The sequence below is a fragment of the Tachyglossus aculeatus genome, chromosome 17, assembly GCF_015852505.1.
Source record: "Tachyglossus aculeatus isolate mTacAcu1 chromosome 17, mTacAcu1.pri, whole genome shotgun sequence".
Lineage (NCBI taxonomy): Eukaryota > Metazoa > Chordata > Mammalia > Monotremata > Tachyglossidae > Tachyglossus > Tachyglossus aculeatus.
The window spans coordinates 50,102,544-50,117,192 of record NC_052082.1 but is presented as its reverse complement, the minus strand read 5'-3'; the positions used below and the strand labels follow the sequence as shown (position 1 = coordinate 50,117,192).

Sequence of the window (14,649 nt, the reverse complement as noted above, 5' to 3'; positions counted from 1 at the left end):
GGATTAAGACTGTGAGCCCCATGTGGGACAACTTAATGACCTTGTATTCTCCCCAGCGCTTAGAACAGTGCTTTGCACATAGTAAGCGCTTAACAAATGCTATAATTATCATTATAATTATTATTACTCTACCCGCCCCCACCCCCAACCTGTTCCCCTTCTTTTGCTGCTGCACAGCAGGAGAGCGTGGGGATGGGGCTGCTGGGGCTGCTGTAGGCACCTGCGTTCCTCACCCGCTCAAATAAATGAGCCTTTAGACTCTAAACTCATCTCTGGACTCATCCCGGCTCCGCCACTTGTCAGCTGTGTGACTTTGGGCAAGTCACTTTACTTCTCTGTGCCTCAGTTCCCTCATCTGTAAAATGGGTATCAAGTCGGTGAGCCCCACGTGGGACAACCTTGTATCTACCCTAGTGCTTAGAACTTGGATTTAACCCAAGCCCCTTTCACCCCCTTCACTGAGCACCCCCAACACCCAATTCCCCAACGGGGCCAGTCCAGGGCACTGGGGCTATGGAGGGAACAGGGAGGGATGCCCCACTGGACCAGGGACAAGGTGATGGGAAGTCACGCTTCCCCTCCACCCCAGGACTTGGCTACTGTTCAGCTGAGTCACTGAGATGAGGCCCTGGGGGTGGACTGGGTGGAAATAATAATAATAATGGTATTTGTTAAGCACTTACTAGTGCAAAGCACTGTTCTAAACGCTGGGGGATACAAGGTGATTAGATTGTCCCACGTGGGGCTCACAGTCTTAATCCCCATTTTACAGATGAGGTAACTGAGGCACAGAGAAGTGAAGTGACTTGCCCAAAGGCACACAGCCGATTACTATGTGCTTGGCACATAGTAAGCGGTTAACAAATGCCAACATTATTATTATTATTAGACTGTAAGCTCATTGTAGGCAGGGAACTCTGTTGTATTTTATGCATTGTATGTAATAATAATGATGGCATTTGTTAAGCGCTTACTATGTGCAAAGCACTGTTCTAAGCGCTGGGGGGATACAATGTGATCAGGTTGTCCCACGTGGGGCTCACAGTCTTAATCCCCATTTTTACAGATGAGGCAACTGAGGCTCAGAGAAGTTAAGTGACTTGCCCAAGGTCACACAGCAGACTTGTGGTGGAGCCGGGATTCAAACCCATGACCTCTGACTCCAAAGCCCGTGCTCTTTCCACTGAGCCACGCTGCTTCTCTACTCTTACAAGCACTTAGTACAGTGTTCTGCACCTAGTAAGCTCTCAATAAACCCCCCTGGTAATGATTATCCTCCCTTTCTGCAGCAGTGGGATTGCACCTGGTGAGGGTGTGTGTGCCCGGGGCAAGTGTCATCCTTACCACCCCTCATCCTGGGGGAAGGTGATCACTTCAGAAGGGGCCTGCTTTCTCTCCATCACAAGGGGTCCTGGATGACACCAGGCAGATGCTTATACAAGCTGTGCACGGAAATGTTGCTATTTCTATCCACTAAGGACTTGCAGCTGCTGAAAGACAACGGGCTGGGGCTTCAGGAAACAGATAAATAGCCGGGGTGATGGTAGTGGTCGGGTGCAGTTTGCAGCAGAGGAGTCGGGTGGCTGTAGCCAACAGACCCTCAAGCTGGTCGGGAGCCTTGGGCTAGAGGCACTGGCTCCTTGCTCATCGGATGGCGGACGCTGGACGCCGAAAGAGCTGACCTTGGAGGGACTGAACTATGAAGAGAATGACACTGAATTATGCATTTGGCATGGGGAAAGGCATTGGGGGAAAAGAGCAGAGGGGGCTGAAGGAACTGTAATTTCTGAAGTAAATAAGACACATGAAGGACATACCAGCTCCAGGGTCAGGGCACCTCATAAAAAATGAAGGATTTAGGATATGCGTGTGGATGGCTGATATAGTTTCTGAACCCTCAGATTAAATCATGAGAACACACTTATAATAAGTCACTCTCACAAACCAACACCCAGGCACACCGGCATGCATTCCATTCCATTGCATCTGTGTATACTTAGTTAATACCCCTCAACACAGCCTTAGGGCATAGCGACTACATGAGCGCACATGCACACAATTCCACAATCACGCTCTATCCAGAGTGACCGGGTCGGTTTTGAAGAAAGCTGAAATGCTGAAGGCCTTGACTACATATTTAGAGCACGGGGGCAAGTGGCAGGCTGGGATCGGGAGGAAGGTAGTGGTGTGGAGAATCCACCAGCAATGCTCCCCCTTCAGCCAACCATTTGTCCCCAGGCTCAAAATGGCACCGGGAAGCACAGTAAACCATCTCGGCCTTCCCCACGCCGCTACTCTCAGCCAGATGCCTCTCTTGTTCATAACCTCAACTCCCTCCACCCCCGCAACATACACATTTCCTGTAACATTTCCGAGGAATTCTACCCACCATCCACCATTTTTGGCAGGGCAAGCATGCAGTAAAGATGGAAGATTCAGGGAGGGAAGACTGTAAGCTTTTTGTGAGCAGGGAATGTGTCTGTTTACTGTTATTTTGTACTCTCCCAAGCACTTAGTACAGTGCTCTGCACACAGTAAGCAGTCAATAAATAAGACTGAAATGCAATTCAATGAAGAGGCACCTTACCCTCTGAGATATTCAAACTGGAACATCTGGGGTGTCCTGAGAACTTTTCTCAAGGAATTGGGACAAATTACCATGGAAGAAGAGGATGCCTAGGCAAAACTAGGGTGTCTGTTCACCTTCGTTCGCAATTAATAAAATGCGCACCTTATATTTGTAATGAGTCACAAACATCCCCGAGTCTGTATGTCTATGCTCCCTTCTGACCCACCTCCCAATCCATTGTTCTTCAGACTATCCCTAAATCTGACCAGCGTTAATGGGAAGCAGGCTGCCCGGACGCCCTGGCTTAGGAAGAAATAGTTGCCCTGCTGCCTGATGTTGGAACAATTTTACCTCAAAATACGGGGGCAACATCCAAAATGATAAGGGGAAAGATCAAAGAAAGGGAAAAAAGGGTTTGAGAAAGGGGGGAATTACCCCACCCCCTCCCAGCACATTTCAGTGCTCACCTTCTCTAGCTGTTCTATCTTCTCCTCTTCAGTCTCCACATAGCCTGCCTTAAAAAACTCGGTGAGCTTCTTGAAGGTGGCCAGGGAAGTTTCTTCCCCGACAAACGTCTCCAGGAGCTGTACAAACTGTGGCAGTTTGAGGGATTTTTCACTGAAGGGACTGCGAAGCCTTGTTTCTCCCCAGGCCTGAACGTCAGCCATGAGCAAGCGCAAGTCTAGCGAACAGGAAAAATGCAACTGAGTTAGAAGTACATCGCCCAGGGGTGCAGGGGAACTGTTGGCCTGTGCCTAGCTGGGAGTCTAAACTTCAATGAAATCTCCAGGACACAAGTTCCAACTTCTCCAGCCTTTTTTACAGAGCAGGATCTGGGGTCTTAAAATGTTTTGGGCTCAATTCTTCCTTCATGATGACCCACCTTGAAAGAGCCTTGGGTGCACCAACAAGCTGCTTGCCCAGTGGCCCACAGTAAGTAACAGGCTATGGCAGGCCAGCAGTAAAGAACGAGGGCCAGAGGGCAAGGGAACCTTCATGAAATTAGGGCTGTGTGTGTGTTGGTGAATCAATCAATGTCAATCTTACTTGGAGCACTTACTGGATGCAGAACACTAGTAAATGTTTGTGAGGGTACAATAGAACAAGTAGGTGTGATCCCTGCTGTCAAAGGGTGAAACCAACAGTTCTGTCCCATGGTTTTTGTTCAGGGCAAGCCACCAGAGCAGGTCTTTTCCAGACCTTGGAGTAGGATGGGGCCAAGTGGAAACTGGGCTCAGAAAGAGCCCTCTGGAACTCAGCCTCAGTCAGAAATGAAGCTTTTAGGGCAGGAATGAGAAGCCGGGCACCGCTTGGGTCTGGTCTGACTCAGCAACAGAAACAGCAGTGCAGGAACTCAGCCAATACCCTCATTCAACCGACTCACCCTCCCGTCCAGTGAGCTTGCAACCACACCTGAACAGGCCCCTCATACCTGAAAATCGGGGATCATCATAGGGCAAGGCATCCTGTGTGTGGTCGCCATAATTGATATACTTGAGGCTTAGATCAGAGGTCAGAAGGTCACCTGTAATACCCAGAGATCATTCCATGTACAGATTGTGATTTTCTTTCAAACTGCTTGTCACGAAATTCCAAGTGAATGAAAGAGCCAAGAAATGCAGTCACCTGACCACAGGTCCTCATCTATCAACTGGGGTGTGGCCTCAAAGGATTTTGCTGTGTGAACCTGTCCTTCAAAGGAATTCGCTGCAGAAATCTGTCCTGGTGAAGACAGGAAAGGGGACACCCATGAACTGAGTTACAACATTATTAATCCTTGAGAAGCCCAATGAAGGAAATTCCCCGCAACTCCCTGCTTCCCAAACCCACAGTTCTCTTTCAAAGCACAGGGGTCACCTTCCCATGGATGTCCTGGGGTCAACTCGAACTACAGTGGGTGCCACTTCTAATGATCACCAGTATTAATCCAAGCTCCGTCTTTCTACAGAGGAGTTCACGTCATCTCTGTGAGGGAGGGAGCCCATTCTACAGATGGGGAAACTAAAGCACAGGGCAGAGAAGGACATGGAGGTAAGCAAAGAGATAGTTCAGCACAGAACAAGATCTCTTAATTAATGATGGCATTTATTAAGCGCTTACTATGTGCAAAGCACTGTTCTAAGCGCTGGGGAGGTTACAAGGTGATCAGGTTGTCCCACAGGGGGCTCACAGTCTTAATCCCCATTTTACAGATGAGGTAACTGAGGCCCAGAGAAGTTAAGTGACTTGCCCGAAGTCACACAGCTGACAATTGGCAGAGCTGGGATTTGAACCCCTGACCTCTGACTCCAAAGCCCATGCTCTTTCCACTGGGCCACGCTGCTTCTCTAGCTCTTGTCTCTATCTCTTGACAAGATCTCTTGTCATGCCATTTTGACTAGTCTTCTTTTCTTAGAATGGGGGTAGTAATAATAATGATGATAACTGTGGTATTTGTTAAGTGCTTACTATAAGCACTTAGTACAGTGCTCTGCACACGGTAAGCGCTCAATAAATACAATTGAGTGAATGAATATGCCAAACACTGTACTGAGCACGGGGGTAGATACAAAGCAATTAGGTCCCACATGGGGCTCACAGTTTTAATCCCCATTTTGCAGATGAGGGAACTGAGGCACAGAGAAGTGAAGTGACTTGCCCAAGGTCACCCAGCAGGCAAGTGATGGAGCTGGAACTAGAACTCAGGTCCTCTGACTTCCAGGCTTGGGCTCTTTCCACTGGGCCATGTAGCTTCCTGCTGCAGTGAGGGGTTCTCCCATTTAATATTTACACTTTTGACCTGCCCCTTGAGGCGTGATGAGGGATGGGGTGGGGCACACCACCCCTAAAGGGAAGAATATACTCAGAATTGATTGATTGATCTTGAGGAGTTAAGGAGAAAAGTCTGATTCCATGTCGGTATTGAATGAACCATAGAACGCTTTCTGTGGGCCCTGGAGCTGTCCGTGTGAAGCTCTGTAGGACACCTGGTGCCTTATACATAATTGAAATGAACAAGATCTCTTTTGGAAATGGAATAAAAGAGATTAAAAAAAAATAACCAAGTTTCTGGTCCCAAACATCCAAAATTCCCCTGCCTAAGGGCTATCATTACTTTTTCATAATCCTAATTAAAACACGCTTGTACATTTAATGTTACTAGATTGTCTCTTCAAAATGGAATTCCAGAGCAAAAGGACCTTTCTGGCAAGTGACAGTCCTGAGAGGAGGTGCCTAGGGAAGCGTGGCTTCACATTTGAGTGAGGGTTTAGGGTCTGGAATCCATCTTGGGTATCGGGATGGTGCCTGATATGTGGGATAGAACAGCTAATTGAGAGAAGTCTTTAGTCACACTGAGAAAAGACAACCTGGGATGTTTGACAGACTGCAGTCCTACCTGTAGTCTCATCTTCCTGCTCTAACATTGAGACCTCCTGATGTGGGTCAGGGCTCCTCCTTTGGTCTCCCTGTTCAGCCTGCCCTTCAGGAGCATCCTCTCTTCCAGGGGCATCTTCCTCTCCAGGAGAATCCTCTCCTCCAGGGGCATCCTCCTCTCCAGGGGCATCTTCCTCTCCACGAGCATCCTCTCCTCCAAAGGCATCTTCTTCTCCAGGGGCATCTTCACCTCCAGGGACATCTTCCTCTCCAAGGGCATCCTCCCCTCCAAAGGCATCCTCTCCAGCGGCCTCCTCCCCTTCACAACTCGTCCTTCGGAATTCTGCCCTTCCTCCCACCGGATCAGCCTGGCTCTGCTCAGCAGCTGGTTTGCTCTTCTCTTGGCTGGCCTTCAGTCCAGTCTCAGATCCTGACATTGAGCTGTCCGAGCGGCCTGTAGGTTCAAGCAGCTTCTCTGAAGATCTTATCTTAATAGGAGTGGCCACTTCCTCCAGAGAGACTTCTTCCTGTTGGCCGTGTGAAGTTTTAGGGGTCAGAGAGGCTTCGGAAATGCTCAAGCTCTTTTGGTCAGGCCTCCCTTGCTCAGCTCCGGATCCCTGGAGGTCCTCCAGGGCAACATCAGGCTGCCCGACGGGAAGAGCCACCTGTGTCTGGCTGACAGAGAATTCTCCTCTGGGTTCCTCTGACAAGCTGTCTTCATCCTCAGAGTCTTCCCAGAGCTCGGCCAGTTCTATCTCTTCAATCTCAACCACTGGCCCTGATGCGGAAAGCAAACATTTAGCTGACAAGCCCTAATTTTGTTTTTCTAACATCTAATGAGTGTTATGACACAATGTGAATGATGGAGGGGGAAAAAACCCCAACAAAATAAAACTGGTATTCCAGTAAACAATACCCTCTTGAGGGCAGCTTTCCTGGGAGACGTTCACCTCCTTGAGTTCCCCTGGAGTCAGGGTTTGGGGAAATGGAGAGTTTTTCTAATTTCTCATCCTTCCAAGGGCCCACCCAAAACTTTCTCTTCACCGTACCAGTGGGCATGCCAACCCCACCCCCATGGAGTGCCCTCCCCGATCCTCTCTGCCAAATTGGGTGCTTCCCTTTTACTCCAAATTCACCTTCATGAAACCTACCCAAGTCAATTCCACCAAACTCTAATCACTCCAATAACACCTTAATAACTACATATAGCTTGGGAAATTATGTTTTTGTTAACTGCATCTGAAAGTATGTTTCATGTGCTTTTATAATTCAACCACTTCTTTTTATGTTTACATGCAGATTTGTGTCTTGCTTCCCTCATTTAAACTGTAAATCTGAAGGTAGGGACTGAGACTTCTTCCTTTGTGGCTGCCACAGCACCTAATTCAGAGCCGTAGGCACTGAACCTGACTGTCTGATTGTCTGACTCTTCTTGAGCTGCACTTACATTTTCTTGGGTCTCTGAATCTGTTCCTGGCCTTGGTTGGGCTGCTGTCGTAGAAGTTTTCCAACAACGACAATGTCCTCTGCCGGTCCAAAATCCCAATCTAGGGAGAATGTTTGCAGTCAAATTTATTTTCAAAGACCCCTCTCCTTTGGCTCCTTACAGTAATAATAATTATGGTATTGTTTATAAGTGTGGAAGAGAAGCAGCGTGGCTCAGTGGAAAGAGCACAGGCTTTGGAGTCAGAGGTCATGGACTCGAATCCTGACTCTGCCAATTGTCAGCTGTGTGACTTTGGGCAAGTCACTTAACTTCTCTGTGCCTCAGTTACCTCAGCTGTAAAATGGGGATGAAGACTCTGAGCCCCCCGTGGGACAACCTGGTCACCTTGTAACCTCCCCAGTGCTTAGAACAGTGCCTTGCACATAGTAAGTGCTTAATAAATGCCATTATTATTATTATTATTATTTGCTATACGCTTACTACCATTCATTCAATCATATTTCATTCGATCGTATTTATTGAGCGCTTACTGTGTGCAGAGCAATGTACTAAGCACTGGGGTAGATACAAGGTAATCAGTTTGGATACAGTCCCTGTCCCACAGAGGGCTCACGGTCCTAATCCCCATTTTATAGATGAGGTATCTGAGGCATAGAAAAATTAAGTAACTTGCCCAAGGTCACATAGCAGACAAGTGGTAGAGCCGGGATTAGAACTCAGGTCCTTCTGACTCCCAGGACCATTCTCTATCCATGCTGCTTCTCTCATTCATTCAATCGTATTTATTGAGCACTTACTGTGTTCAGAGCACTGTACTAAGCACTTGATATCCCTTGCTATGTGCCAAACACTGTACTAAACACTGGGTAGATACAAGATAATCAGATCAGACATAGTCCCTGTCTCCCTTGGGGCTCACTTACGTTGACTGCATCCCATCCCAGTGGAAATTTTAAGAAAAAATGGGGACCAATGCATCTGAACACCCTCTTTGGGCCAGATATTGCCTTCCTTCCATTTCATTGCCTAAACCAGTGTTACAGGGTCGGGCTACCTGCAACTGGAACCAGGGTCAAGACTAGCCATTCTGGTTCCTTGACATCAACTCAGGCGTCGATTTGGGCCCAGGTTAAGCCGAGTCAGGAGCTGCACCAGGAATGAGAATACAGAAAGTGTCTGTAGGCTGTGTGGCCTGCTGCGGGGAGAAGCCCCTCAATCTGGACCCTCATGTCCTCCTTCCCCTACCCTTTAAACCTAAAGCTAGAGAACTGGGATCATGGGAAAGCTTGAGATGGTTTAGGAGAGGGGAAAAAGATTCTATAGCCCAGCACCTTCATGCTGGTATAGTGACAGGCTTAATTGCCCTCATCATCAATCACTTACTAAGTGCACCATGACCTGCGGAGTACTGGACAAAATAAAATAAATGCTGAAATAAGCCCCATCCCTGCTCTCAAGGAGTTTACAATCTAAGGGAGGCAGGTCGCAACACCCTCAGAAAAATATAACAATAAATACACTGAAAAGATGCTAAAAATAGTACATCAAATAGCAGGTGAAACAAGGAGATGGGGGGAAATGGCCCCTTAGCCAATTAGCTGTGAGGGGAGATGCCATTATTTTTGCCTCCACATAATCTGCCATGAGCAAGAAGCAAGGGGAATACTATTTGCCTTGGTCTGAATCTGTCTCTCTCGTCTCTCTTCTCCCTCTCTCTCTTTACTTCCTCACAGTCTCTGTTTCTATCTTTGTCTCTGTTTTTCTCTCCCTTCCTTTTCCGTCCAGTACTGGTGCTAGAGTGGCAAGCCAGAGTCTGAACCCACTGTGGGTATGATAATGGGACAGGCCCAGGCTCTCACTTTGGAGCAAACCCAGATCAGGACTTAGAGTTCAGGAGGTGGGACAAACCTATTCTGGAGCCGCTGCTGGGACGGTGATCCTGGTTTAGGGCTTTTTGGTGGGGAGGGGAAGGGGGAAGTGGTAAACTGACTCCAGGCTGCCAATGTATTCCTGGACAAGTCCATCCTGGGAGGGGGTCTGAATCAGGATCTGAATCGGGGGCTGAATCAGGGTTGGGAAATAGCAGGCCCAGGATGCGGCCTCTTTTGGAGAGGAAAACCAATTCAAGACAGGGACCACCACAAGGGCGACTTGCCGCCTCTCATTTTAGGAAGGAAAAGGGTTCCAGGGCATCCAACCCCACATCAGCATGGCTTAGTGGAGCCTGGGCCTGGGAATCAGAAGGACCTGGGTTCTAATCACGCCTCTGCCACATGTCTGCTGGGTGACCTTGGGCAAGTCACTTCACATCTCATTTTGCACACAGTAAGCATTCAATAAATATGATTGAATTGCACTGAAGTCTCTGGGCCTCAGTTCCCTCATCGGTAAAATGGGGATGAAGCCTGTGAGCCCCATGTGGGACAGCGACTGTGTCCAATCTGATTAACTTGGATCTACTCCAGTGCTTAGAACAGTGCTTAGCATATAGTAAGGACTTTACAAATGCCATAATTATTATTACTTTTATTACCTGCACCAAGAGAGACTGAAAGTACAGGCAGGTGCACACTTTATGAGCCAAAATTGCTGCTACTCTCAGTTGCCCAGGACTGACTCTATGGGGATGAAACAATACCTAACTGGTCTTGGGAATCATCATCCCGCTTGAGAGAGGACACCTTTGCTGTGCATTCCAGATAAATGGAGCCAGTCAGACATGGCGAGATCACAATTTGACCTTGTAGTGACAGATCAATACTGGGAGTACTGGATTGAACGGTGACCTCCAAGGGAAACACATTCTGGAAACAATGACAGAAGACTCGCTGTTCTGAGACACACTGGAAGGTGCCAGCATCCTTTTTGCTGAGATGGGGAAAAGGAGGTTGAAAGGAACAGGAAGGAACTGCAAAGGGAAAGAGGGAAAAGTCAAGAGAAGAGAGAAATAAGTACTGCTGATTGCAGCTCTGAATCCTGTAATAATTTAACGGTGCCATTATATTAGAAAATAACTGCCGCTTAATCTCCCTCCCACTAGGAAAAAAATAGAACTTGGTTTGAAACATAAATTCAGCTAAAGCCATTATTTGCGGCAGCTAGCTTCGAATGTGAATTATTGAGTCTTCTTTGGACTTGGTCCGAGAGCAAAGGCTGCCAAGTGTGAAACAGCGGTAGTTCTCGGCCAATGCGTTTGAGCGGCAGATGTTTGCTGTGGAGGTTAAAAATAGGTACAAAGGAGGGGGAAGGGGCCGGGAACACACCATCTCCAAACTGTGGGATGGTGAGACCTGGGTTGGGAAATACGATGACAAGGGAGGGAGGGAGGCAGAGTTGGGGTTCTGTTTCAAGGGACGGTTTTAGATTCTCGGAAAAGCTGGGGCCTTTGAGGATGACTTTGCAACCACTGGCCCACATACCTGAGGGAGGATGCCAAGGGGAGGTTGTTCGCCCCTTGAGAAGCAGTGGGACCCAGTGGAAAGGGAACGGGTTTGGAAGTCAGAGGACGTGGGTTCTAATCTAATTCTAGCCTACTTGGCTGCTGTGTGACCTTGGGCCAGTCACTGAATTTTCCTGTGCCTCAGTTTCTTCATCTGTAAAATGAGGACTGTATACCATTCTCCCTCCCCCTTAAACTATGAGCCCCATAATAATAATAATAATAATGGCATTTATTAAGCACTTACTATGTGCAAAGCACTGTTCTAAGTGCTGGGGAGGTTACAAGGTGATCAGGTTGTCCCACGGGGTGCTCACAATCTTAATCCCCATTTTACAGATGAGGTACTGAGGCACAGAGAAGTGAAGTGACTTGCCCAAAGTCACACAGCTGATAATTGACGGAGCCGGGGTTTGAACCCATGACCTCTGACTCCAAAGCCCAGGCTCTTTCCACTAAGCCACACTGCTTCTCTGTGGGACAGGGACTATGTCCAACCTGATTGTCTTGAATCTACCCCAGGGCTTAGTACAGTGCTTGGCATATATAGTAAGTGCTTTACAAATACCATATTTATTACTGTATTATTACTACTACGGCTAGAGTTGCCACGCCTCTCTCTCTAGTCTACCCATGCCTTGTCTTGGCTGGCTGGGGCACAATGGCAGGCATGGACAGGGAGAGAGCTGGGAGGTTGAGTAGTGATCTACCAGTCAATTAATCAATCATATTTATTGAGTGCTTATTGTGTGCAGAGCACTGTACTAGGTGCTTGGGAGAGTACAATATAACAGACACATTCCCTGCCCACAAAGAGCTTATAGTCTAGAGAATCAAAAGTTACTATTCCAAAGGAAGCAGTCAATCCACCTGGAAACAGTATGGCAAGGGGAAAAATAATTCTTCGTTTCTGCTTAGAGTCTTCTAAGGAGGAACAAGGGAGGAGTTAGACACAGGATGAGATACAATACTAAACATTTGGAAAGGAGTGAAACCACCACCTGTAACAGTCTTCTTGCTAGTTAAAAAAAGTGAAAAACCCAGGTCACATTCAAAGTCGTAGAATCATGGCAATCTCAGAATTCTGCCTTTTGAAACTATCAAAAGGGAACAACAATCATTGCAGTCAATTGAATTCCATGAGATCAGGTATCTGCTAGACACAGGAGATACAGGGGAGTAACTAGATCTGGAATTTCCCCTGTAAAAGTCTGCTGATATTTTTTTCCCCATCTCATAGAGATTCCAAATCTCCGCCTGGATCTTTGGAAAATGAAACAAAAGTGTGGGTCTGAGGATGCTGGCTCTCTGCTGGCATGGCATGTGGAGAAAGCTCCCTCAGCTTCGTTTGTGTCACACTGGTTTCCTGGCATTCTCAGCTGCTTCCCAACTCTGCCAGCTAAAATTTGCTAGGAATGGGGGGTCAGCATAGTCCAAAACTTTTGTTGTGAAAAACAAGTAAATAAAACAGATGAAGCATATTTTTCCGATGGCCAAGAAGCCAAAGCAGAAAAGAGGGTTGCTTATTCCAGCTGGTGTTTTCCAAATGTAAAAAAGCTCATCCAGAAACTCATTATTTTATAATGTTTTCAAGTAGGGATTAGGCTGGACAGGTGTGAGTTACAGATTTTAGGGGAAAAATTCTGCTTTTACCTTTTGTGCAGTCCCCTTGGGACCTAATAGTTGGCTTCCAATTTATATTTCAGTCTCTTGCAAAGAGAACAATATATTGAAAAGGGAATCTAAGAGGAAGATAGAAAAGAAAGATCCTACCCTTCTGCTGCTTTAATAGAGTTAGTGATTAGCCAGTTTCTCTAACTGAATGTTAGCAATAGTATTTTTCAACACTGTGCTACATACTTTGATAATAACAGAAGAAATAAAACACTTCGTCACTGCCCTTGAGGAGCTTCCAATAATGGGGAAGACAATCACCCATAAGATGGAGAATATGGAATATTCAAAGACTAAGAGGATGTGAGAATATGTAATAATAGTACCCCCAGTGAATAGCAAACACAATTTTCTCAACTGATTGACTTTGGGGTAAGTCTCCCTCAAGATTCTGGCAAAGGATCAGGAGGCAGGGGAGAGTGGTGGATTTGTTAAGATCCAAGTTCAGCATGATTGCACACACCAAACAAAGGAAAATGAGATTAATGCATAAAACAGCATTGGCAAGGTTGTTTGGAAACTAATCATTTAAGATGAATGATGACTTTGTGGAGTTTGTGGCACTTGATATTCACCACAGTCTCAGCCCCACACCTCTTATGTACATATCCGTAATTCAATTATTTATGATGATGTCAGTCTCCCCTTCTAGACTGCAAGCTCTGGTGGACAGGGAATGAGTCTATCAACTCTGATGTACTCTCCCAAGCACTTAGTACAGTGCTCGGCACACAAGAAGTGCTCAATAAATATCACTGATTGACTGATTGATTGGTGCAGCTTCTGCTTTCTTTCAGTGAGCCAGGATCAACACAACACTAAATCTCATCTGATCATCATCACATGTCATGGGAGTAGGAAGAAAATGAATGCCAGGGGACAACAAGATTCAATCAGTCAATCCATTAATTTATTGAGCATTTACTGTGTCCAGAGCACTGTACTAAGTGCATGGGAGAGTACAATATAACAACTTTGGAAGATATGTACCCTGTCAATAAGGAACTTTTCAGTCTAGAGGGAACTTGGAGTGTAGAATAATGTCACAATCTCTGGGACATTGTTCTGCAGGAAAATGAACCCAATTACTTCCTGTAATTCAGTTTAACCATAATTTAACAGTAGTGACTTAGAAAATAACAAGAGCATCAGCCCTCACATGGATCAAGTTATGGGCTACATCCTCCAGGAGATCTGACAAGGATAATGGGGTTAGGGGCAAATCCCCACTCTGCGGTGGGTTAGTGTTCTCTTTCTAGCCTACCCTCTGGGGGAGTGGAATTAATGAGGCAGAGGCTCCCAATTCTTCCTTGTTGTCCTTGCACTTTATGAAAATCACTAATAGTGCAGTGCAAGGGATCCCTGCCATCCGACAGTTGCCTTAAATGCAGATTTCTGGGTTTCTCTGCTTTGAAACTCTTTCAGACAACAAGTGCAAATCACAGAGAGACGGCCCTGCTCTGGACTGCCAGCAGAAATAATTGCCTACCACAAAGCAAATGTTAATCAGGCAACAAAGCATCCAGCTCACTGGATTTAACCCAACAGGGCCCACAGGTACAATCGCTCTCAAGCTGCTGCAGCCTTTGTGGATTAATTCGGCCTCCTTGCCCTCCCAGTGATTGCAGGGCAGCGGGAGTCCGCTGTACAAACAAAGAGCCCGAGAAGACCTAGGGCTGCACCAGAAAAACTACATTAACAGGGGTCTGTACTTTCCAGAAATAATTGTGCTACCCAGTTTGCTTGTCCATTGCTAGTGGGCTTAAACTGGGATATCTGTTTGGTTGAAGCTCCTCCTGGTTTTTGGGTTCTAATTCATTCATTCATTCAATCGTATTTATTGAGCGCTGTGTGCAGAGCATTCATTCATTCAGTCAGTCGTATTTATTGAGCACTTACTGTGTGCAGACCACTATACTAAGCACTTGGAAAGTACAATTCGGCAACAGATATAGTACCTACCCAACAATGGGCTCAGCTCAGCCACTTATTTGTATGATGTGTGACCTTGGGCGAGTCACTTAACTTCCCTGGGCTTTCATAATAATAATTGTAGTATTTGTTAAGCACTTACTATGTGCCAAGCACTGCACTAAGCCCTGGGGTAGATTCAAGCAAATTGGGTTGGACACAGTCCCTGTCCCAAATAGGGCTCACAGTCTCAAT

The 14,649-nt window shown here is 46.6% G+C and overlaps 1 protein-coding gene across 2 annotated transcripts in view; it reads right to left on the bottom strand.

The window, feature by feature from the left end:
• The window catches only part of EFCAB5 (EF-hand calcium binding domain 5), an 80,110-nt gene that overhangs the window by 24,292 nt on the left and 41,169 nt on the right, over nt 1-14,649 (bottom strand). For both annotated transcript variants that reach the window (XM_038759379.1, XM_038759381.1), the window contains 5 exons: nt 7,371-7,470; nt 5,946-6,701; nt 4,196-4,291; nt 4,002-4,094; nt 3,037-3,251 (listed from right to left, as the gene is read on the bottom strand). In XM_038759379.1, coding sequence (XP_038615307.1) covers nt 3,037-3,251; nt 4,002-4,094; nt 4,196-4,291; nt 5,946-6,701; nt 7,371-7,470 — 1,260 coding nt within the window. The remainder of the gene's footprint in view (nt 1-3,036; nt 3,252-4,001; nt 4,095-4,195; nt 4,292-5,945; nt 6,702-7,370; nt 7,471-14,649) is intronic.